The sequence below is a fragment of the Medicago sativa genome, chromosome 7 (assembly GCF_051527215.1).
Source record: "Medicago sativa cultivar Bolivia chromosome 7, Bolivia_mono, whole genome shotgun sequence".
Lineage (NCBI taxonomy): Eukaryota > Viridiplantae > Streptophyta > Magnoliopsida > Fabales > Fabaceae > Medicago > Medicago sativa.
In genome coordinates this window covers 102,027,040-102,053,324 of record NC_140755.1, presented here as the reverse complement: position 1 = coordinate 102,053,324, position 26,285 = coordinate 102,027,040, and the positions used below count along the sequence as shown (strand labels likewise).

At 36.3% G+C, this 26,285-nt stretch overlaps 1 protein-coding gene, 1 long non-coding RNA gene, 1 other non-coding gene and 1 pseudogene across 3 annotated transcripts; 2 read left to right on the top strand and 2 right to left on the bottom strand.

Annotated features, from left to right (window-relative positions):
* Positions 1-4,859: 4,859 nt before the first annotated feature.
* LOC146911425 (uncharacterized) lies at positions 4,860-25,254 on the top strand (annotated as a pseudogene).
* LOC146911428 (uncharacterized) lies at positions 5,638-7,131 on the top strand. Its single transcript, XM_085724985.1, has 3 exons — positions 5,638-5,642; positions 5,726-6,971; positions 7,087-7,131. The coding sequence occupies exons 1-3, from the start codon at positions 5,638-5,640 to the stop codon at positions 7,129-7,131; spliced, it is 1,296 nt and encodes a 431-aa protein (XP_085581111.1).
* On the bottom strand, positions 13,313-15,574 carry LOC146911427 (uncharacterized). Its single transcript, XR_015020497.1, has 2 exons — positions 15,377-15,574; positions 13,313-13,539 (listed from the first exon to the last, which is right to left on the bottom strand). It is a non-coding gene; the product is annotated as an uncharacterized LOC146911427 (long non-coding RNA).
* Positions 18,131-18,237, bottom strand: LOC146911426 (small nucleolar RNA R71). The gene has a single exon (XR_015020771.1). It is a non-coding gene; the product is annotated as a small nucleolar RNA R71 (small nucleolar RNA).
* Positions 25,255-26,285: the final 1,031 nt, after the last annotated feature.

Here is a 26,285-nt window from a genome sequence, read left to right as displayed (position 1 = left end):
TAAATAAGATATTTCAATATGCAAACTTAATAAAAAGCTGCATTATTTCCTTAAAAAAATGCATAAAGCGATGCATTATTAGCAAAAAAAATGCATTTAGTTAAAACTCTTAAAAAAAATTAAATTTTATTAATTATGATTTATAAATCTGATATAATTGAAGGAATAAACCTAGAGTTTATTAAACCTCATAAGTTATTGGTATACTTTTTTTATAAACTGATGCAAAAGTCATCATACCATTAGATTAAAACAAAAAAAAGAGTACAAAAAGAAAAGGGGACCATACCAAAACCTTTTCAAAAGGTAGAAAATCTAAAGTTGGGCATACCCAACCTGTTCCTATTGTACTCACCTCTAATGGAGTCAGGTAAACTGTCAGACCAAAATAAGTCAGAGGAAGTTAATGAAAGACCAATATTTGCTAGACTGTCGGCACAAGCATTGCCCTCTCTAAAAATATGTGACACAAAAAATCTCATCTGTCTAATCCTATACATATAGTTAAGCCACCTGTTTCTAAGGACCCAAGGAACCACAGAAGAAGAGTTGAAAGCTAAAGTGACCAATTGCGAATTTGTTTCTAACCAAAAGTGAGAATAGCCATTGTTGTGAGCAATCTCAATAGCAGTCATGGCAGCTACAAGCTCAGCATATAGAGCGTTTTGCTCCCCCAGTGATTGAGTGAAACAACCAATGCATATGCTCTCTGAATTTCGGAAGATGCCTCCTGCCGCTGCTCTGTTAGGGTGCTTGGTAGCTGCTTCATCTATGTTTGCTTTGATCCAAGTTGTCATTGGTGGTGCCCAGATTACCTCTTTGATTATGTGGGCCCTAGGGGGTTTGATGTTCACCTTGAAAGTTTTAAGAATCCTGAATTCCTGCATGTCCCCTCTATAAACTTCTTTGGTGATGTTACCTGCAAGAGAGGTCTGCGCAATAATCATGTTAAGAGCAGGTTTCCAGTGCATGTGCTTATCTTTGAATCTCACATGGTTTCTTATGATCCAAAAAGTGTAAAATATTGAACATGCAAGCTTTGAGAACAGTCCTGCACTGTGGAGACCAATTTCTATCCAAAATCTTCCAAAAATCTAGACAGTTGTTGAATTGCATGCTTATGTTACTAATAGAAAACAGCCAGTTCCACAAATGCCTTGCAAAGGTACATTCAAAGAACAAGTGGAAAGTAGTTTCACCATGTTTGAAACAATAGGAGCACATTGAGGGAAACTGAAAACCTCTAGACCTAAGGTTTTCATCTGTTGGAACCTTGTTATGCATGATTCTCCAAACCAGTAATGACTTGGTTGGAGGTATGTCAGAGCACCATAAATCTTTAGCCCACTTGATATTTTGACCCACACCATATTTGAACTCATGAGCATTTTTAAAAGTTAATATATGTTACTAATTGAAAGGTATTAATTTTATTTTATTTTGAAAGAGAAAAGGTATTAATATATAGTATCAAGAATTGTATGAAAAAACAAAAATTTGATAAAGTAAAAAGATCAAGGATGTACTATGAGAATGTACCATTGATATTCGACAGCACTCTCGGTACTTAATCCGCACAGCCTCCACAACAGTTCATCTTAACCTTGAGAAAACAACGCTGTACATAAAGAAAAGACCAAACAACACATCAATAGCTTTCTTACAAGTTAAAACTACCACAACATGAAGAAGAAGAAGAAGAAGAAGAAGAAAAAACAAAACAAAGATGCTTACTAGATTTTCCCTGTCAATGCGTGTCATGTGTACTCATCTTTAGTTACCGTCAAGATGATAGAGCAATGTTAGAGGGAGAGAAAAAAAGTATGGGAGGCAACCTCATGAGGGTTGATAGGCAGTGAATAAATAAACCTAAAATTGATCCAATATAAAATAAAATCTATTTAATTATTTAAAATATAAATATATTAGAGAAGTTATTCAATATATAAATAAATCTTAATTGATTTCTTTCATATTTTTTTTGAGAGGAGTTATTTGATATATAAATAAATATTAATTGATATCTTTCATATTTATCTTTTTGAGAGGAGTTATTTGATATATAAATAAATCTCAATTGATTTCTTTCGTATTTATTTTTTTGAGAGGAGTTATTTGATATATAAATAAATATTAATTGATTTATTTCATATTTATCTTTTTGAGAGGAGTTATTTGAAATATAAACAAACCTTGATTAATTTCTTTCATATATATTTTTTTAAGGTGATTATTTCATATATTAATGTCATTCATATTTAACTTTTTGAGATGAGTTATTTAGTATTTAAATAAATCTTAATTGATTTCTTTCATATATTTATTTGGTACACCATATTTTTCCTTTTTGTTCAGTTATTTAATATATAAATAAATCTTGATTAATTTCTTTCATGTATATTTATATATTTACTTTCACATTTATCTTTTCCAGGGGAGTTATTATTTAATATTTAAATAAATCTGAATTAATCTTCTCTAGAGGAGTTTATTTTTATATATTTGGCACTGATTGATGTCTTACTTTTTTTTTTCCAAAACCCCCTAAAGAAATTTATTTTTCAATACAATCTAAAAATCAATTGTAATTTTCGAATTTCCCTTTGTGAAAACTTGTTTTACAAGAATGAAAGGTTCTTGTCAAAAAAGGAAAAAAAAAGAATGAAAGGTTATATTTTGTCAAAAAATAATAAAGGGTTATTAAGAAAGGAAAAAAAAAGAATGAAAGGTTATATTTTGTCAAAAAATAATAAAGGGTTATTAAGAAAATAGAATCAAAATTATGACTTTTTCTAATACTCTTTTATTCCTCTATTTTTTTACAAGACAATTTTTTTTGTCAAGTAATATAGTGGATAAAAATTCAATTTTTTAAGTGAATAAGGAGGTGTTTGAGGTTTGAACCTCGGACGATGCATATTTAATACGATGTTCGTTTTTTTTGAGGTAATATTTAATACAATATTCTTATCAACTATAATACTATAATACTATTTTCTTTAAGCTCACGGAAACTATAATACTATTTTCTTTATCGAGACTGCTTGAGATATATGTGGGCGTCAAATATTAATTTTGTATTAACATTGAGTTTGCAACGGGTTGAGTCTAACATAATTGGTCAAACTTTTATGACTTGAGAAATCAATATAAATTTGTATCGAGGAAATTATCCACATTTAGTTCTCGACGTGCCTTAGATCAAATTCCATGCATCTCATGAAAGATTTTTTTTTTTTTTTTGGTAAATATCTCATGAAAGATTTTAATATAACTAAAAACTAAAATTGTCAAAAGTAATTTAAACTCGTACAAACTTTGACTTGATTGTTGTTCTAGTCTCGCTGTTTTTATCCGCTCACGAAATTTATCCCCAATTTTAAAATCTCTCATTTTTGGTTCTACCCTCTGATTTTTGGACACAATAGTGATTTGTAACATACTTTAAAATATGTGGCAATAATTTGATGATATGGATATGAAGCGAAAATCTCCTAATCAATTCAACTTCAACGAAATTATTCAATTTTGTTATTTAATTAACGATGTGTAAATAATTTATCTATTGAATAATTCTACATAATCAAATCACTATTTTTTTTGACAAAAATAAACGATGTTCATTCATTCAAATTGATATAATACTTTAATACAATGCAAATTCAAAATTGCTAAAAAAAAGAGGACGAATCTGTGAACAAACTCGTAACATTCATGCTAATAGCATAAAACGACATAGTACATATGCCTAAAAATATGACTATATTCAAGCTATTAAAATACTCATGTTCCCGGATCTGCAACGTTGACAACACAAAAATCATTGATTGAACCTGCACTTGATCAAAACTAATTTGTCAACCTAAATCAAACAAACAGTGCACTAAGACGGAAAATAAAAAACACACAGCACAAATATGAGAAATTAAAATAAACAAAGTCGTACTAGACGACGAAATCATAGAACCAACAAAAGAAACCTGAAAATATGTAAAAAAAAATAAAAATCATCACTTAGTTAAAACGAAATAAAAACAATTCGTAAATTCAATATATAAAAAGGCTTAATACATCCCCAGGTCCCTTAACTTATTTTTTCTTCTCACTTCAGTCCCTTAACTTTTAAATGTGTCAATTTGGTCCTGTAAGTCCTCCTCCGTTTACTTAGTTGGTCCTTTCTGTTAACTTTTTTTCCAAAAACATTAACTTTGTACAGGTGGCTCTCCACGTTGGCATAACCATTACCATTCTGAGAAGCTAGAGAGAGAATGAAGAAAACGTAGAGAGAGAAGGAGAAGAGAAGACAGAGATAGAACAAGAGAAAACGAACTGAAGATCAAAGGAAACGAAGACGAATCAGGAACTCGAATCCGAAATCCAGGTTTGTTTCCTCTTCTTCTTCGCAAATTGCATTTTAAAATATGTTATTTTTTTCTAATAAGGGTTTCGAAAAATGTCGAAGCTTTTGAACAATTATCTAGGGTTTTGAAGTTTTGTATGAATGTGTTGCCTTTTAAGGTTAATTTCCTCTTCTTCTTCGCGAATCTGAAGTTAAAAAAACTCATGTTTGTTCTGATTAGGGTTTCGAAATTTTGCTAGGGTTTTGAAAAATTTCTAGGGTTTTGCAGATTTGGATGATTTTTGTAGATTTTAAGGTTCTGTATGCATGGATTTGATATTGTATTGTATTTGCCCTCTTCAAAAGTTGATTTTTGTCTGTTGTGTTGAATGTTTTGAAGGAAATAAAGTATGGTTGTATACTGTTGTGTTGTGTTGTCTGTGGTCCATTTTTTCGATGGTTGTGCACATATTTAATTAGGGTTTGTTCTTTTCTTTCTTGCCTTAATGGCTCAAAATAGATGGACCAAGTGTTTGAGTGTGTATTACATCATGCTGGGGACTTTAGTTGTTTTAGTGACCCTAAGTATGTAGGTCCAGAAGAAGTACTTGAATGTGATCCAGATGTTTTCAGCTATTTTGCTTTGTTAGCAACCTTAAAAAGATTAGGTTATATTAGTCTGAAGTCTTTGTGGTATTTTCATCATACTATGGAAGATGGAATGGTAGAATTGAATAGTGACATAGGGTGTAGAAGGATGCAAAATATTGCATATCAATTTGATAGGGTCCATTTGTATGTTGTTCACCCCATGTCACAACCTGAAATTATAGAGCTTAACCCATTGATAGAATATCCTATGATGGCCCCACCTGTTAGGAATGAAACAAATGAAAGTCCCACTAGTTTAGGTCCCACTGCCGAGGATGAGGGTTCAAATGTTGATGGTGGTGTGAGTGGTGTAGGTCCCACTGTTGAGGGTACAAATGCTAATGGGCCTGAGTTGGACTTAAATGACCATGGCCCAATGATTGATGAGAATGAATTGTTTAATGGGCCTGGATTAGAAGATGATGAGACACAAATTGAAGTTGGTCAAAATAGTCATGGGCCTGAGCTAGAGAAGGACACTGTGAATGTGAGTGAGCCACCAGTGGAGGAAACTGTGAATGTGGGTGAGGCTGGGCTAGGGAATCAAAATGACTTTGGCTTTGACTTTGGGTTAGGGAATGAAAATGAGGATCTGGCTGGTGAGAAGGAAGACAGTGCGCTTAATGTACATTTTGGTGAGTCAGAAGATGAGGTGGGAATAGCAGGAGACTTAGACAGTGAGGTAGGTGGAATTGGAGTAAATGTGGATTTAAATGCTGAGACAGAGGCTGTGAGGGTAGAGGGTGAAGTGAACAATGTTGAGAATCAAACTGAAGTGGGTGAAGGATCTGTGAGGGTAGAGGGTGAAGATAACACCGCTGACAAGGGGAAAAAGAAGAAGGGAGGAGCTTCTTCTCAAAAGAAGAGTAAAACTGGCAAGGGGAAAAAGTGGAGAGGGAGACCCAAGAAAAAACAATCAGGACAAGAACCTGTGTTTGAAGATGACATTATTGAGCAACTACAAAGGTCTGTTAACATTGAAGGTGAAGCAGGAGTATCAGAGACTGTAGTAGCTGATAGGAGTTTAGATGAATTAGATGAAGTCAATTCTGATGACTTGAATAGTGGATCTGAGAGGAATGAGGATGGTGTGAACAGAGCCAAATTCCCAACTTTCAAAATGCCAGATAAAATGAAGGATTATAAATGGGAGGTTGGAACATATTTTGTGTCAAAGTTAGTTTTTATGGAAGCAATGAGGACTTATGCAGTACACTCCGGAAGGGCAATAAAATTTAGAAAGAATTATAAAGAGAGAGTGAGGGTTGGATGCAAGGAAGGATGTCCATGGGAGGCATTCTGTGGTAAAATACCTGGTAAAGAGACATGGCAGTTGAGAAAGGTTTACCCTGGAGATCATGAGTGTGACATAGACTACAATGTTAATTTGATGAATTCTAGATGGTTAGGTGCTAAACTTCATTCAAGGGTTAGAGAGAATAGAGATCTTAAAATTTCAACTATAATGGAGAGGGCTCAGGAGAAGTGGAATATTCAAATGGGTAGGAGCAAAGCATATAGAGCAAAGAAGTTTGCAGTGGAATTTGTTGAAGGGAGCTTTAGAGATCAATACACAAGGCTGCATGATTATGCTCATGAATTACTAAGGTCTAACCCTCATTCAACTGTCAAGATTACATCAACCCCATATGAAGATACTGAGGCTGACCTAGAGAACCCAAATGCAATAGTTTGTCCTAGATTTCAGAGAATGTATGTATGCTTTAAGAGGTGCATGTATAGTTTTTTCAAATGCAGAAAGATCATTGAGCTTAATGGTTGCTTCCTTAAGGGGCCTTATGGTGGAATGTTGCTAGCTGCCATTGGAATGGATCCAAATGACCAAATACTTCCAATTGCATTTGCAGTTGTTGAAGGAGAGACTAAAGAGTCCTGGACATGGTTCCTGGAGCTTCTCATAAATGATTTGGGAGGTACTGAAATCTGTAGAACATACACCATCATTAGTGATCAACAGAAGGTATTGTTTATAGCTTTTTTCAGTTTTGTTTTTTGTATACATTTTGTTTATGCCTTTAGTTATAGTAATTTCTGACAATTTTTGTTGTATTTTGTCAATTATGGACTTTTACCAGCTATTGATTTGTTGCTTCCTGAGGTTGAGCAGAGGTTTTGTGTGAGACATCTCTACAACAATTTTAGAAAGAGATTTCCTGGTAAAAAACTAAAAGAGTTAATGTGGAGAGCTGCCAAAGCTACATACAGAAATGCTTGGGAAAAGGAGATGAAGGAAATAAATGTAACACCCCGTTCTCCCAACAACGTAATATTAATTATAATAATCAGAGTAAATCATACAACGGAGTGTCACACTGCTTTTCAAAATTTCATAAATAGAAAATAACTATTTATGTAAACCAACATTTAAAATATCTTAAAAACTGCAGCGGAATAATTCTTTCAAAATATAATTTCGACCAAATCCAACACCAACGAAATTCTTGGCACAAAGGTCTCAAGATAATAAACATTATTCTCAACAATAATAAACTCCATCAACTAGGTCTTTTCAAAACATGATACATAAAAGAAATGAAGAAAACATTCGCGACTATCCCCATCCTAATATGTATCAGAGCCCTAGACACTTGAGCCAACCAACCTACAAGCCATCATTACCTGCACATTACCCACGGTCGAGGCAACATATACGCAGAAGGGGTGAGAAACTTATCCAATAATAATAATATATAATTCATCAAATTAATGAAAACATCAACAATTCAACAACAAGCATTATCAAGTTCATATATACATATATATATATATATATATATATATATATATATATAACTCAGCATCATATTCATTTTCAACAGCATTAGACAACATCCACCACAACACAAACGTCATTATCAACAAAGAACACCAACTCGACTATGCAACATCATCAACTTAACATCATTTAATAAGGATAAAGCATCCTACCACATCTTAGACATCAACAACATACATATTCATCATTATATAACATTAGTTAATATCATCCATTAACGTCAGAACAACAACAACATCATCAAGAACAGCAACAACATCTTCAAGAACAATAACAACAACATCATCAAGAACAACAACAACATCAACCTCAACATGTCCGAAACAAACAACAACATATCACAGCATGCATCATTAACAATGTATATAAAAATATACATATAGCAACAACATAATCATCACAACAACGCTGAACAACAACAACAACAAATTCGTTATCAATAACGACACCGACAACTCGACAATGCAACGACGGCAACGACAACAACGACAACTCGACAATGCAATAACAACAACGACAACTCGACAATGCAATAACAACAACGACAACTAATGCATCATGCATGTGGTACCAATCTACGCGCGCTGAATGCTAAGCATTCCAGGGCATAAGCCCCCAACAAATTGGATGGTTAAAGCATCCCAGGGCATAAGCCCCCAACAGGTGAATGATAAACATTCCAGGGCATAAGCCCCCAACAAATTGGATGGTTAAAGCATCCCAGGGCATAAGCCCCCAACGGTTGAATGATAAACATTCCAGGGCATGAGCCCCCAACAGATGTGAGTATGCAAATGGACTCAACTTGTGTATATCAACATACAACTCCAACAACGACTACAACAACAACATATGTGCCTACAACAATTATGACACACTCCCCAACTTCGACATTAGATGATACAACAACGTCAACAACGGAGAACAACAACATAGCATATATATAAAATCAATTACATTCATCTCAAGGTTCAAAACATCCTTCAAAAGCAATTAAGTTTTGATCAATATAACATAATCCAAATACTCATAAAACATCTCAACTAAATCCCTAACACTTAAGTTTGAAGTTGGGAAACCAACCATAAGTTTTGGACTAACTTGGGAATAGTTATGCTAAGTTTTCTTAAATTTTTCCGAAGACCCACCTAGACTATTTTTATCATAACTAAAAATCTACAAATAATTTTCTAGTCACTCCAAAGCCATTAGAAAGCTAACTCAATTATCTACAACTTTTATGTTTACACCGAAAGCTAATTCAAAACAGAAACGGGTGAAAAAGACGCAAGAACGCGAAACAGGGAAAGCTGTCAAATCGGAGTACGATTTGGAAAATCGGAGTACGATTTTCTGGGTCAAAATTTGCATTTTCATTCGTAAATAATCGGAGCACGATTTGGCAAAATCGGAGCACGATTTGGCACAGGCTGTTACGATTTTTGCATCATTTTTCACCCCAAAACCCAATTTTTGATCCCTTAATCACCCAAAATGAATTAGAAACATGTTTACAGGTTTATTAGACAACATACGGGATAAAACAACATATAATCATGCAATTCAACAACAAGTTTCATCATAATTCATCATCTAACATAACTTCTCAAACCCTAAAAACCAAGAACAACAAATTCATCAATTTTCAAATTATATATTATGATTATTGAAAGGAATCCCACCCTTACCTTAATTCAGCAAATTCTACAGCAAAAACGGTTGGATTCTCTCTTCCTAACTCTTCTCCTAGCCTTCTCTTGGTTCTTCTCCTCTTTCTCTCAAAACCCACCTTTTCTCAATTGTACGTGAAATGTTTCTATCTCTTTTTCTTTCTTTTACTCCCAAAAATATAACTCTTTTCTTTTCTCACTTAACTCCCTTAATTTCTATTTAATTTCTACTTAATTCCCATTAACCAAAAATAAATACTAATTCTACCTATTTCTACTTCTCCTATTATTTCCACAAATAATAAAACCACATTCATTTAAATAATACACAACTTCATGAATCATATAATATATATATTTCACATAAAATCACATATATATAACAAATAAAGTCATATAAAATATTCACCCATCTACTAAAAATAATAGAATAAAAATGGGGCGTTACAACTCTCCCCAACTTATAGAATTTCGTCCTCGAAATATTACCTCAAGCAAACAACTCAGGATATGACTCCTGCATCTTACTCTCCAACTCCCAAGTAAGACTTTCACCAGTTGCTCCTCCCCAAACAACTCTCACTAGAGGTATCTCTTTGCCTCTCAACGTCTTCACCTTGCGATCATCAATCCTCAAAGGTAAAGTATCCACCGTAAGGTTGTCCCTAACTTGCACATCATCTCTAGGAATAACATGTGAAGGATCCGCTACATATTTCCGAAGTTGCGACACATGAAACACATCATGCAAGTTCGAAAGATGTGGTGGCAAACCGACTCTATAATCCACCGTGCCAATTCTCTCAGATATTTGATAAGGACCAATAAACTTCGGAGTCAACTTCTTGGACTTCAATGCACGACCCACACCGGTCATAGGAGTGACTCTCAAGAACACATGGTCACCCTCTTGACATTCAAGGTCCTCCCTACGCTTGTCATGATAACTCTTCTGTCGACTCTGCGACGCTTTCATATGCTCTCTTATCATCTTGACCTTCTCCGTGGTCTGCTGAACTATTTCAGGTCCCAACACAACACTTTCACCCGACTCAAACCAACATAAAGGAGTTCTACACCTTCGACCATATAAAGCTTCGAAAGGTGCCATACCAATACTCGAATGGTAACTCTTGTTGTACGTGAACTCTGTCAACGGTAGGTGACTATCCCAAGCTCCACCTTGCTCAAGTACACACACCCTCAACAAATCTTCTAATGATTGAATCGTTCTTTCCGACTGACCATCTGTTTGCGGATGATAAGCCGAACTCAACTTCAACTGAGAGCCCACGGCTTCTTGCAAGCTCTTCCAAAATCTCGAAGTGAACCTCGGATCTCTATCCAACACAATACTCGACAGGACACCATGCAACTTCACAATATTATGAATATAAATCTCCGCCAACTGAGCTACTGAATAAGTGATATTAATCGAAATAAAGTGTGCCGACTTCGTCAATCTATCGACAACAACCCAAATGGCATCATGCCCTCTTTGAGTGTTTGGTAAACTCGTCACAAAGTCCATGGAGATGCTATCCCATTTCCATTCTGGCACATCTAATGGTGTCAACGAACCAGCAGGTTTCTGATGTTCAACTTTCGATTTCTGACAAGTCAAACACGCATAAACAAATTGTGCGACATCACGCTTCAACCCAGACCACCAAAACAGTTTCTTCAAGTCATGGTACATCTTTGTAGCTCCCGGATGGATACTCAAGCTACTTCTGTGACTTTCTTCTAAAATCAACTTTTTCAATTCATTATTATCAGGGATACAAATCCTGCCTCAGAATCTCAACACTCCTTGATCATCAACCTGAAAATCACCATCTGCAGTCTGATTACTAGCAACCATCAAGTCTACAAATTTCACATCAACTTCCTGGGCTTCTTTGATACTCTTCAAGAAATCATTATTAATTTTCAACATACCCAACTGTACACTCTGAGGTGCCAATTCACAAACAAGACTTAAGTCTCTAAACTGTTCCAGCAATTCAAATTCTTTCACCATCATAGCCGACATGTGCAACGTTTTCCTACTCAGGGCATCTGCAACCACATTAGCTTTACCCGGATGGTAATTTAAGCCAAAATCATAATCTTTCAACAACTCTAGCCACCTTCTCTGCCTCATATTCAACTCTTTTTGATCAAATAAATATTTCAGACTTTTATGATCACTAAACACTTCAAATCTGGAACCGTACAAATAGTGTCTCCAAATTTTCAACACAAAAACCACAGCAGCCAACTCTAAATCATGTGTAGGATAGTTCTTCTCATGTATTCTCAATTGTCTCGAAGCATAAGCCACTACCTTGCCATCTTGCATAAGCACACCACCTAAGCCCAACTTGGACGCATCACAATATACAACAAAAGGTTTATCTGGCTCTGGTAAAATCAAAATTGGAGCCGTCGTTAATCTTCGCTTCAACTCATTGAAATTACTCTCACACTGAGCATCCCACACAAAAGCTTTACCTTTACAGGTCAACTGAGTCAATGGAAGTGCCAACTTTGAAAATCCTTCGATAAATCTTCTGTAATAACCGGCCAAACCAAGAAAACTTCTAATCTCCGTAACTGACTTAGGAGTCTCCCACTGTGATACCGCTTCAACCTTCGACGGGTCAACTGCAATACCACTACCAGAAATAATATGGCCAAGGAAACTTACTTCCCTTAACCAGAACTCGCACTTTGACAACTTTGCATACAACTTCTTTTCTTTCAGCACCTGCAACACAATCTTCAATTGTTCTGCATGCTCTTCTTCAGTCTTAGAATAAATCAAGATATCATCAATAAATACAACAACAAACTTATCCAGAAAAGCATGAAAAATTCTGTTCATATACTCCATGAACACACCAGGCGCATTAGTAACACCGAAAGGCATCACTTTATATTCATAGTGTCCATACCGTGTCCTAAAGGCCGTCTTCTGCATATCTTCATCCTTCACCTTAATCTGATGATAACCTGACCTCAAGTCAATCTTGCTAAACACTCGAGCACCCACTAATTGATCCATCAAGTCGTCAATTCTCGGAAGTGGATACCTATTCTTTATCGTCACTTTATTCAGTTGACGGTAATCTATGCACAATCTCATGCTACCATCCTTCTTCTTAACTAGCAACATAGGCGCTCCCCAAGGTGACACACTTGGTCTTATAAACTTCTTATCAAGCAAGTCTTCTAACTGTTTCTTCAACTCTACCAACTCTGAAGCTGACATACGGTAAGGAGCCATCGACACCGGCTTCGTACCCGGCACTAGATCAATTGAAAATTCAACCTCCCTCTCTGGTGGCACATCTGGAATCTCATCAGGAAAAACTTCAGGAAACTCATTCACAACGGGCAATCTATCAATTACCGACTGATTTTCCACAGACAAATACGCCATTAAAGAAAACATCAAATTTTCATCATGTTCTAACTGCTTCAGCTGCTTGATAGATAAAAATTCTGCTCCACTCTCTTCTTCCGCAGAAGAGAAGTACACTGACTTACTAAAACAATTAATATGAACATGGTTGTATTCCAACCAGTTCATACTAAGGGTTACACAACAAACAACAGCAGGACAACGAGGACAATACAAAATTGTCACACAACACTACTAGGCTCGACACGACTCTACTAATTGGCCGGATGGACCGACCTGCTCTGATACCAATTGTAACACCCCGTTCTCCCAACAACGTAATATTAATTATAATAATCAGAGTAAATCATACAACGGAGTGTCACACTGCTTTTCAAAATTTCATAAATAGAAAATAACTATTTATGTAAACCAACATTTAAAATATCTTAAAAACTGCAGCGGAATAATTCTTTCAAAATATAATTTCGACCAAATCCAACACCAACGAAATTCTTGGCACAAAGGTCTCAAGATAATAAACATTATTCTCAACAATAATAAACTCCATCAACTAGGTCTTTTCAAAACATGATACATAAAAGAAATGAAGAAAACATTCGCGACTATCCCCATCCTAATATGTATCAGAGCCCTAGACACTTGAGCCAACCAACCTACAAGCCATCATTACCTGCACATTACCCACGGTCGAGGCAACATATACGCAGAAGGGGTGAGAAACTTATCCAATAATAATAATATATAATTCATCAAATTAATGAAAACATCAACAATTCAACAACAAGCATTATCAAGTTCATATATACATATATATATATATATATATATATATATAACTCAGCATCATATTCATTTTCAACAGCATTAGACAACATCCACCACAACACAAACGTCATTATCAACAAAGAACACCAACTTGACTATGCAACATCATCAACTTAACATCATTTAATAAGGATAAAGCATCCTACCACATCTTAGACATCAACAACATACATATTCATCATTATATAACATTAGTTAATATCATCCATTAACGTCAGAACAACAACAACATCATCAAGAACAGCAACAACATCTTCAAGAACAATAACAACAACATCATCAAGAACAACAACAACATCAACCTCAACATGTCCGAAACAAACAACAACATATCACAGCATGCATCATTAACAATGTATATAAAAATATACATATAGCAACAACATAATCATCACAACAACGCTGAACAACAACAACAACAAATTCGTTATCAATAACGACACCGACAACTCGACAATGCAACGACGGCAACGACAACAACGACAACTCGACAATGCAATAACAACAACGACAACTCGACAATGCAATAACAACAACGACAACTAATGCATCATGCATGTGGTACCAATCTACGCGCGTTGAATGCTAAGCATTCCAGGGCATAAGCCCCCAACAAATTGGATGGTTAAAGCATCCCAGGGCATAAGCCCCCAACAGGTGAATGATAAACATTCCAGGGCATAAGCCCCCAACAAATTGGATGGTTAAAGCATCCCAGGGCATAAGCCCCCAACGGTTGAATGATAAACATTCCAGGGCATGAGCCCCCAACAGATGTGAGTATGCAAATGGACTCAACTTGTGTATATCAACATACAACTCCAACAACGACTACAACAACAACATATGTGCCTACAACAATTATGACACACTCCCCAACTTCGACATTAGATGATACAACAACGTCAACAACGGAGAACAACAACATAGCATATATATAAAATCAATTACATTCATCTCAAGGTTCAAAACATCCTTCAAAAGCAATTAAGTTTTGATCAATATAACATAATCCAAATACTCATAAAACATCTCAACTAAATCCCTAACACTTAAGTTTGAAGTTGGGAAACCAACCATAAGTTTTGGACTAACTTGGGAATAGTTATGCTAAGTTTTCTTAAATTTTTCCGAAGACCCACCTAGACTATTTTTATCATAACTAAAAATCTACAAATAATTTTCTAGTCACTCCAAAGCCATTAGAAAGCTAACTCAATTATCTACAACTTTTATGTTTACACCGAAAGCTAATTCAAAACAGAAACGGGTGAAAAAGACGCAAGAACGCGAAACAGGGAAAGCTGTCAAATCGGAGTACGATTTGGAAAATCGGAGTACGATTTTCTGGGTCAAAATTTGCATTTTCATTCGTAAATAATCGGAGCACGATTTGGCAAAATCGGAGCACGATTTGGCACAGGCTGTTACGATTTTTGCATCATTTTTCACCCCAAAACCCAATTTTTGATCCCTTAATCACCCAAAATGAATTAGAAACATGTTTACAGGTTTATTAGACAACATACGGGATAAAACAACATATAATCATGCAATTCAACAACAAGTTTCATCATAATTCATCATCTAACATAACTTCTCAAACCCTAAAAACCAAGAACAACAAATTCATCAATTTTCAAATTATATATTATGATTATTGAAAGGAATCCCACCCTTACCTTAATTCAGCAAATTCTACAGCAAAAACGGTTGGATTCTCTCTTCCTAGCTCTTCTCCTAGCCTTCTCTTGGTTCTTCTCCTCTTTCTCTCAAAACCCACCTTTTCTCAATTGTACGTGAAATGTTTCTATCTCTTTTTCTTTCTTTTACTCCCAAAAATATAACTCTTTTCTTTTCTCACTTAACTCCCTTAATTTCTATTTAATTTCTACTTAATTCCCATTAACCAAAAATAAATACTAATTCTACCTATTTCTACTTCTCCTATTATTTCCACAAATAATAAAACCACATTCATTTAAATAATACACAACTTCATGAATCATATAATATATATATTTCACATAAAATCACATATATATAACAAATAAAGTCATATAAAATATTCACCCATCTACTAAAAATAATAGAATAAAAATGGGGCGTTACAATAAAGGCTATAAGTGAGGAGGCATTTAACTATCTGTGTGAAATAGATCCAAGACATTGAACTAGGTCAATGTTTAAAGGTGACACATTAGTGAACAACATGTCAGAAGCCTTTAACTCTGTGATTGTGATTCCAAGGTCCAAGCCAGTTGTTTCCATGATGGAGGATATAAGGGTTTATGTCATGCAGAGGTGGGAGAAGAATAGGCAGAAATTTACAAGGTTTGATGATGGTGCTATTCTACCAAATATCAAGAAGAAGCTAGAAAAGGAATCATCTTATACAAATAACTGGGTAGTAAGGTATTAATTTTTCATTTGTATGCTGATTGTGTTTTTTAAATTTCCATTTGTATGTTGATTAAGTTTTTTGTATTAAGTTTCTGGTTTTCATTATGCATTAAGTTTCTGGTTTCTGGTTTATTTTCTTAGGCAAGGCGGTGATCATGATTTCTAAGTGATCCATTTATCAAGTTCTGGAGACAAGTATGTTGTGAACTTTGATGAGTCTTAGATAGTATAATTTATTGCCTTATTTAGTTTAGTTTTATTTTAGATTTGATTTTATTTTATTGCATTTTATTTTATATTAGAATATTTTACTTTAAATTGTCTTTTATTTTATTTTAGGAACGAATATATGGTGGAAGGTGTCTTGGAGCAAAAGAAAGAGGACTGGAGCAAATACAGTGCGAAAATACGAAGATATGGAACAAAAATATGTTCCCACCAAGTCAGAAGCTTGGCACGGCCAGTGCCAACATGTGGCACGGCCGTGCCACATCCCAGAGCCACTTTTGCTGCTTTTCTTCAAGCCCAAGTTACTCCGTTGCAGCTTTACTGTTTTGCCCTTATAGTAGCTTAGTTTCTAAGTCAATTGTAAAGCTATAAATAGAGTAGCACTCCACCATAAACGTTCATCCTTTACTTTGTTTATTTCAAGTATTATTTTAATAAAAGTCTTTTATTTCTCTTTTACTTTCTTCGCAATTTACTTTACCGTTATTTTCTCTCTTCTTCCCCCATGTCTACGATGAACATGAGTGAGTAGACTTCTTAGTCTTAGGATTATTGGGGAGTCTAATGACTCAATCCTAAACAAAACATGTCTAAACCCTAATTTCTATGTAACCCTAATTTCTAATCTAGATTCACCGTCTTAACGTGGATTAACAATTATCAAACTGTGGAAGCGAAAGCGGAGGGTTTGATAATCGTTAATCCATCATCCCAAACATCAATTCATAAAGCGAGAGCGGAGTCTTGATGTTGGAACAAGTGAATCTAGACAATAGTTGCAAAACAGTGAAATAGTCTTTGCAACTATTGAGACAAAGAGTAGTTTCAATCCTCTATGCATCTTCTAGTAATCATGTCAGTGAAATAGGCTTGGTTGCTAGAAGTAAACTCTCACCGGACTTTCATCGGAAAGGTGAGGGGCTAAGGGAAACCGGTCTTTAGAAATTAGTGTGTAAACCATGAAATTAGAAGTTTAGGTTTTGTCTAGTGAAGGATTAGTTATTAAGATGAACCAATGATCCTAAGGCCCTTTATTATTATTGTTTTTACCTTCAGCAATCAAACCCTTTCTAATCAACTTTCTCTCCTCTAATCATTCATTAAAAGTTAATTAAATTGACCAACTCCCTAGTGGAACGATACTCTACTTACTACTATTACTTCGATAGGCCGTGCGCTTGCGGTTTGGCTCTATCAAGTTTTTGGCGCCGTTGCCGGGGAGTTAACTAATTTGATTAGCTTTTTCTTAGTGATTAGAATTCTCTTCTTCTTTCTCTTTTCTTTTTATTTTTATTTTCAACTTTTTATTTTTCTGTCATTTTTTTTTAACTTCTTGGGTTCTCATTTTTTTTATGCGAAAAACCAGAAATCGAGTTGTAGTAATCAACGAGATCGAAAGGTATTTGCATAGACGAAGGAGAGACGCACAAAATAACACCGCCATGGCCAATCGCACTCTCAAAGAGTATGCAACGCCGTCTACGGCTGAGCCACAAGCTGTTATAGTGTACCCAACGGTTGAGGATGACAACTTTGAAATTAAGCCTGCCCTACTTAACTTGGTGCAGCAAAACCAATTCTCGGGATCCCCCACTGAGGATCCCAATCTTCACATCTCTGTTTTCCTACGAATTAGTGGAACCATGAAGGAGAACCAAGAAGCCGTAAGACTTCATCTCTTTCCCTTTTCCTTAAGGGATAGAGCTAGCGCTTGGTTCCATTCCCTCGAAGTCGGTTCCATTACTTCATGGGATCAGATGAGGCAAGCATTCCTTGCCCGTTTCTTTCCACCATCTAAAACCGCTAAACTTAGAGACCAAATCACACGGTTCAATCAAAAAGATGGGGAATCTCTCTATGAGGCGTGGGAGCGTTTCAAAGAAATGCTAAGACTTTGTCCCCACCATGGCCTAGAGAAGTGGCTTATAGTCCACACTTTTTATAATGGCTTGTCTTATACCACTAAGATGTCTGTTGATGCAGCTGCAGGTGGAGCACTTATGAACAAAAACTACACGGAGGCGTATGCCCTAATTGAAGACATGGCTCAAAATCATTACAAATGGACCGACGAGAGAGCCATCTCTAGTTCTTCATCCTCCAAAAAGGAGGCAGGTATACACGAAGTCTCTAACTATGATCACCTTGCTTCTAAAATTGATACACTAACTGAAAAACTTGAAAAATTCAATGTTAGTGCTATCAATTCTGCTTCTACTCCTTCTTGTGAAATATGTGGTATAACTGGTCATGCTGGTGTTGATTGCCAACTAGGTAGTGCTACTAACGGTGTTGAGCAAATGAACTATGCTCAATACAACCAAGGGATGAGACAAAATCAAAATTTTTATAAAAATCAAAATCCCTATGGACAACAAGTAGCACCACCCGGTTATGCAAACAACCAAAGATTCACTCAAAAATCCAATTTGGAAATTTTGTTGGAAAACTCTATTGCCAACCAAAACAAACAACTTCAAGAACTCAAAAACCAAACTGGATTTCTGAATGATTCTCTTTCCAAGCTCAATACCAAGGTTGATTCTATTGCTACTCACTCTAAAATGCTTGAAACTCAAATCGCTCAAATAGCCCAACAAGTGGCTACATCTTCCCAAACACCGGGAGTCTTTCCTGGTCAAACCGAAGCCAACCCCAAAGCCCAAGTTAATGTTATATCTTTTAGGGGTAGTAAGTTAGGTGAAACTTTTGCTAAGGTTAAAAACATTGGGAAAGAAAATGTCAAGCCCTTAGGTGATAAAGTTGTGATAGAAGAAGCTAAACCACTTGAAGAAAACAAAACTCCATCCCCCTTAAATCCCGATAAGCTTAAACTAGAGGATAAGTTTGAAAAATTTGTTAACATACTTAGGAAGATTTGCATTAAACTTCCCTTTGCTGAAGCTTTGTCTAGGATGCCTCTATATGCCAAGTTTTTAAAGGAAATTTTTTCAAAGAAAAGGGCTATAGAGCATAATGAGACAATAGCCTTCGCTAAGCAAACTAGTGCAGTCATCCAAGAAGCACCCCCTAAGCTTAGAGATCCAGGTAGCTTTGCCATACCATGTGAAGTTGGGAATGAATCCATAAACAAAGCCTTATGTGACTTAGGAGCTAGTGTTAGTTTGCTGCCTTTGTCTCTTCTTAAAAGGATAGGGATAGGAGAGTTGAAACCTACCGAGATGGAATTAAAAATTGCTGATCGTTCTACCATGAAACTTGTAGGATTTGTCGAGGACATACCTGTTAAGATAGAGGGGATATACACCCCCACTGATTTTGTAGTCGTTGACATTGAAGAGGACGATGACGTCCCTATAATCCTAGGTAGACCGTTCCTCGCAACTGCGGGAGCTCTCATTGATGTTAAACTTGGTAGGATCGTCTTTCAAGTGAGTGATAAGATGGTAGGATTTGAGTTGGAAAACGTTATGAAAGGTCCCGCTCTTTACTCTTGTTGCATGCTTAATGATCATGTTGTGAAAGAACGTTTTATAGCGCCATCTACACAACATGATATCTTTGATCCATTCTAAGGACTCTTTCTAACCGTCAAGCTAATGACATTAAAAGAGCGCTTCGTGGGAGGCAACCCACGCATTTAATCGCTTTTGTTTTGTTTTTCTTTGTTTTAAGTTGTTTTGTAGGTAATTGTCCAAGTTTGATTCGAAGAAAATCAAGAAAATGAAAATTTTTGAAGCCCCCTGGACCAGAAGGTTGGCACGGCCCGTGCTAAGACTGGCACGGCCGTGCCAGATTTTTAAGCAAAAACTGAAGGTTCAAAGTCAGAATGATGGCACGGCCCGTGCCAATAGGTGGCACGGCCGTGCCCGACTTCTAGCACCCTATAACATCAATTTTTTTCTTCCTTCTTCCTCATTCACAAACCACAACCCTCTTTCATCTTTCAAACTTCTCTCTAAACCTCCATAACCTTCAAACCTTCAAACCTTCATATCTCCCTCAATTCTTAACCAAATCAATCCATTCTTTCACCAATCAACCACAAACTTCACCCAAAACAAAAACCACCAATCAAAAACATCTTTCATCCATCCAAACCCATAATTCACCAAAACCCTAATCCTTCAAAACCTAACCCAAACACCACAAAACCTTCACCAATCTCCATATCCAACCCAACAAACCTTGCTTAAACATCAACCCCAACCCTAAACCAATCCTTTCCACCAAAAATTTTACCAAACCCTAAACCTTCAAAAACCAATTCTAACAAGGGTCAATGGCTTCAAGAAGAAGTGGTAAAGAACCAGCAAGCTCTCAAGGAGGACCTCCCCCAAAGAAGCAAGCCCAAGTGAAGAATCATGGGATCCAGTTCAAAAACAACAAGCAAAGCGACAGGTATAAAAATCTCATCTCTAAACACTTACATCCTTCCCGTTATCCTGATCCAAATACTTTAGATATGCTAGAGCTGTTTGATGATGTTTCTAGGTTGATAGGAAAGTTAGGTTGGACTGAATTGCTGAAACCTATGAGGGGTTATGAAAATTTCACTTATGAATTCTTGAGCTCAATAGATTTTACTAAAGATAAGATGAATTTTGATAACCCTAACCATAGAGTTGTTTTCCGGTTAATGAATATTGATTATGATATGTCACTTCAGCACTTTTGTGATGCCTTAGGCTTTGCAAATGAGGGATATATTCATGATCATTGGGATCCCAGCCTTAAACCGGATAACTATGACCCAGCTGCCTTTTGGAAACAAATCACCGGTCTCAACAAATACGTCCCTAGGGCGAACAAAGCTAGCAACATTCACAACCCCGTACTTAGGTACCTTCAGAGGGTAATGGCTTGCACTATTTGGGGTAGAACCGAGCTAGGAAACACTAGAACCGATGAATTGTTCATGCTTTGGGCAATGCTCCACAACCACCCCGTCAATACCTGCTTTTATTTGATTGATCACCTAGACTTTGTCGGTACTAGACCGGCCGGTAGAGGAGACATAGTGGTGGGTGGCATCATTACATATATAGCTAGGTGTTTTGGAGTGGGTGAAGATGAGGGGATCAAACCAATTGAGGGAAACAATAGGCTTAATATAGAGACCCTTATCGCTATGAATTTCATCAAACATCGTCCACCCCTCCATTACCAACTTAAGCTAAATGTGCCAATCGTGTTTTTATTGCCTAACCCATCTCGGACTACCACCGAGGTGGAAGAAAATTGGTTGTATGTTGATGATGTGCAGGTTCTAGAACAACAAGATGATGAAGGAGAAGGTGCTAGCTTGCACCATAATGAAGGAGAAGGTGCTAACTTGCACCAAGAGGGGCACCATGGCCATGAAACCGGTGAGCTTAATGAAAATCAACGATGGACATGGATTCACAATGAGATCGATAGGATGAGCACCGAGCAACAAAGGCAAGGTGTTGAGATCTCCGGCCTTCGCAATGAAGTTCAAAGGGGCAACCGTGTCAATGATGAAAATAATGAGATGCTCCGTCGGATGATGCAACACCTCCAACTTCAAGGTCCTCCTTATGGACCTCAATAACATGTGAGCTTTCCTCTTCCTCTCTTCCCTTCTCTTCTCCCTCTACTCCTCTTCTTCTACTCCTTCTTTCTTCTTCTACTTCTTCTCCTTCTTTTAATTTCTTTTTCTTTTTTTTGAATCATTGAGGACAATGCTTCCCCTAAGTGTGGGGGGGGCCTAATAAAGTGTCTAGAGTCGTAGTGTTCCCAAATTCCCTTGAACTTTATTCTTTTGTTTTGTTTTTATAGCAAGAGGCATGACTAAGTAGCTTGTTTTTAATGTAAATATGGCATGAAAATTTTTGTTTTGTCTCTTCTTTAGGTCGCCTCTTGTACATGAAAATAGTTTCTTGTGTTTCTTATGTTCTTGCTATACCCATGTCTTGTTTTAATGTGAAAATTCTCCAATGAGAAAAGCACCCGGTTGCAATCCTTGAGTAAATGTATGAATAGGTATTTTAAGGAACACGTTCTATCTTTAGTGTTAACTTTGACCCTTTAAAGTCTTAAGAGTAAAAGTAGTATAAGTTTGTGTGGGAAAAATAATCAAATTGTTCTTAATTGTTATATTCTTTTTAATTTGTTAATGTTAAATGGGGCGGGAGAATGGCACCAACATGTGGGGGAAAGGACAATCCCTAACTTCCTAATTGTGGTGGTGACTCCCTAATTTGAACTTAATGTGAATCAAATTCATCAATGCTAAGGGGAAAGGACAATTACATCCAAAAAGACTTCCTACGCGAAGATGAAACAAACAATAAATTTGCAGCACTACTTAGGGTGATTTTGAATCTAGGGGGAAAGGACAATTACATCCGAGAAGACTCCCTACGAGGATAGATAGCCCCTAAGCATCTGCAGCCCCTTGTGCTTAATTGTTATATTTAATTTAATTTTAACTCAAATTCCCATCACTCTTATATGAAATGAAGAAAGGACTTTTCTCGGTTACTTTAGCACTAAGGATAGAACCTATTCCTCATAATATCTGTCTTATACAGGAGCAAGAAAAGGGTTGGACTGCACACACACACTCACTTGAGACTTGATGTTGGGTAGAATAGGTTCATGAGAAGTATTTGAAATTGTAATTAGTGTACTTGAGGCAAGGCCTTTCCCTAGAGACTTTTGTTCTTAATATTGCCATAAATCAATCTTTGTTGCTGCTATGTTTGCTGCCTTTTGCTTGAGGACAAGCAAAGATTCAAGTGTGGGGGAGTTTGATGAGTCTTAGATAGTATAATTTATTGCCTTATTTAGTTTAGTTTTATTTTAGATTTGATTTTATTTTATTGCATTTTATTTTATATTAGAATATTTTACTTTAAATTGTCTTTTATTTTATTTTAGGAACGAATATATGGTGGAAGGTGTCTTGGAGCAAAAGAAAGAGGACTGGAGCAAATACAGTGCGAAAATACGAAGATATGGAACAAAAATATGTTCCCACCAAGTCAGAAGCTTGGCACGGCCAGTGCCAACATGTGGCACGGCCGTGCCACATCCCAGAGCCACTTTTGCTGCTTTTCTTCAAGCCCAAGTTACTCCGTTGCAGCTTTACTGTTTTGCCCTTATAGTAGCTTAGTTTCTAAGTCAATTGTAAAGCTATAAATAGAGTAGCACTCCACCATAAACGTTCATCCTTTACTTTGTTTATTTCAAGTATTATTTTAATAAAAGTCTTTTATTTCTCTTTTACTTTCTTCGCAATTTACTTTACCGTTATTTTCTCTCTTCTTCCCCCATGTCTACGATGAACATGAGTGAGTAGACTTCTTAGTCTTAGGATTATTGGGGAGTCTAATGACTCAATCCTAAACAAAACATGTCTAAACCCTAATTTCTATGTAACCCTAATTTCTAATCTAGATTCACCGTCTTAACGTGGATTAACAATTATCAAACTGTGGAAGCGAAAGCGGAGGGTTTGATAATCGTTAATCCATCATCCCAAACATCAATTCATAAAGCGAGAGCGGAGTCTTGATGTTGGAACAAGTGAATCTAGACAATAGTTGCAAAACAGTGAAATAGTCTTTGCAACTATTGAGACAAAGAGTAGTTTCAATCCTCTATGCATCTTCTAGTAATCATGTCAGTGAAATAGGCTTGGTTGCTAGAAGTAAACTCTCACCGGACTTTCATCGGAAAGGTGAGGGGCTAAGGGAAACCGGTCTTTAGAAATTAGTGTGTAAACCATGAAATTAGAAGTTTAGGTTTTGTCTAGTGAAGGATTAGTTATTAAGATGAACCAATGATCCTAAGGCCCTTTATTATTATTGTTTTTACCTTCAGCAATCAAACCCTTTCTAATCAACTTTCTCTCCTCTAATCATTCATTAAAAGTTAATTAAATTGACCAACTCCCTAGTGGAACGATACTCTACTTACTACTATTACTTCGATAGGCCGTGCGCTTGCGGTTTGGCTTTATCAAACTTGCAGCAAATGGTGTGTGACTGCAGGAAATGGTACTTGACAGGGCTGCCATGTTGTCATGTCATTGCTTGCATAAAACACAAACATTACAACATTGCTGACTGTGTGCCATCCATATACAAGAAAGAAGCATATGTTGATTATTATTCAAGCATGATATATCCTGCCAATGGACAAAATTTGTGGATGAGGACTGAATATACTGATCTTCAACCACCAACTATCAAAAAACAACCTGGGAGACCTAAAAAGAAAAGAAGATTGGATGCAAGTGAGCTTCTCAGAGATAGTGGACAAATGAAGAGAGCATCATATGGAATCAAATGCAGTAGGTGCAAGAAATCTGGACACAACAAGTCAACATGCCCACTGCCTCCACCTCCACCTCCTGAATCAGAGACTCAAACTCAAGCATCTCAGGTGCCACCATCTCAGCCTCAAGCACAAGTTGAGACTCAAACCAGTCAGCCACAGGTATCTCAGACTCAAACTACTCAGCCACAAGTTTCTTAGAGTCAAGCTTCTCAGGTTCAGGCTACTCAGACTTAAGCTACTTAGAGCCAATCTTCTCAGAAGCAAAATGCATCAACTAGGAAGAGAAAGGCTAAGGCTCCAGCTACTCAGTCACAAGTTTCTCAGAGTCAAGCTTCTCAGGTTCAGGCTACTCAGACTCAAGCTTCTCAGAGTCAAGCTTCTCAGAAGCAAAATGCATCAACTAGGAAGAGAAAGGCTAAGGCTCCAGCTACTCAGTCACAAACTTCCCAGATTCCACCAACTCAAAAGCAAAATGCTCCAACTAACAAGAGAAGGGCTAGTGATCAAGTTTCTGCTACTCAACGAAAACAAGTTGTAAAGCCAAGAGACAAGGGGAGAAAGAAGGGAGGATATGCTACTCAGCCAATGTAGTATTAGGCAATTTAGAATGTCTTTTTTTTGGATATCTGATATTAAGAACTACTGCTGCAATTACTGCTATTAAGTTGTTTTGAATGTTACGCAAATGTGTGCTATTAAGCACTTTTGACTTGTAGGCACTTATAAATTAAGTTCTGTTAAGCAATTAAGCTATTAATGTAAGATGTGCTATTAATGCACCTTTGATTCACTACTTATGATATCTTGTTGTTTCTTACATTTGCAACTATGTCAGACACTGCACTTACACCTTATAACCTTGTTTCATGTTATGTGCTATAATGCACTTACAACTTAAAAACATATTCAGGACAAACCATTTCATTTCATAAAACATAATCAAACCATTTCATTCATCAACAACAATTTCAAACATCAACAACAATTTCATTCATCAACAAACCATTTCATTCATTCATCATAATCAAAACAATACATTCATTCATCATAATCAAAACATTACATTCATTCTTCAATCCATTACATTCATCCATCAACTTTTCCTATTTCAAATAAAATCCACTCAAAATGGAAGTGGTTTTGCAAACTAAAATTGTTCCTAAGACCAACCCAATCCCAAAACATAAAAATCCAAAAATCAGTGCCATTAACAACCATTTTTGTGTTCTTGATAACTCAATCTTCAACTTCTTAATCTTTTTACCCTGTTTTTCAATCTTCAATTCCCTTTCATCAATAAAATCATCTTCATCAACCAACTTAAAGTAGCTGCAACCTTTGTCACTAGCATTCCTGTAGTTTCTACAACCCTAGAATTTCTTCCCACAGTTAGGATTCAAAGAATCAGTAACCGTTCGAACTACACTTAATTCTCCACACCTACAACTCGGATTTGCTCTTCTCCTCAAACTAGATCCAACAGATCCATATGACTGCTCGTGAACCCACTGTGTTTTTGATGTCTGGCTCGACATTTCAGGTGAAGGTGATGCTTGGTTACAAATTTTCTGGGTCTGGGTGGCGAAATGAAGAAGAATAATTGAAGGTTGTGGCTATGGTGAGGGTCACGATGGAGATGAAGAGAGAAGGAGGAATGGGACAAATAAAACCCTAATTTTTGACATTTGA

Coding starts and splice junctions, on each gene's coding strand:
- LOC146911428 (XM_085724985.1), top strand. Junction 6,972..7,086: donor TCATTAGTGATCAACAGAAG/GTATTGTTTATA, acceptor GACTTTTACCAG/CTATTGATTTGTTGCTTCCT.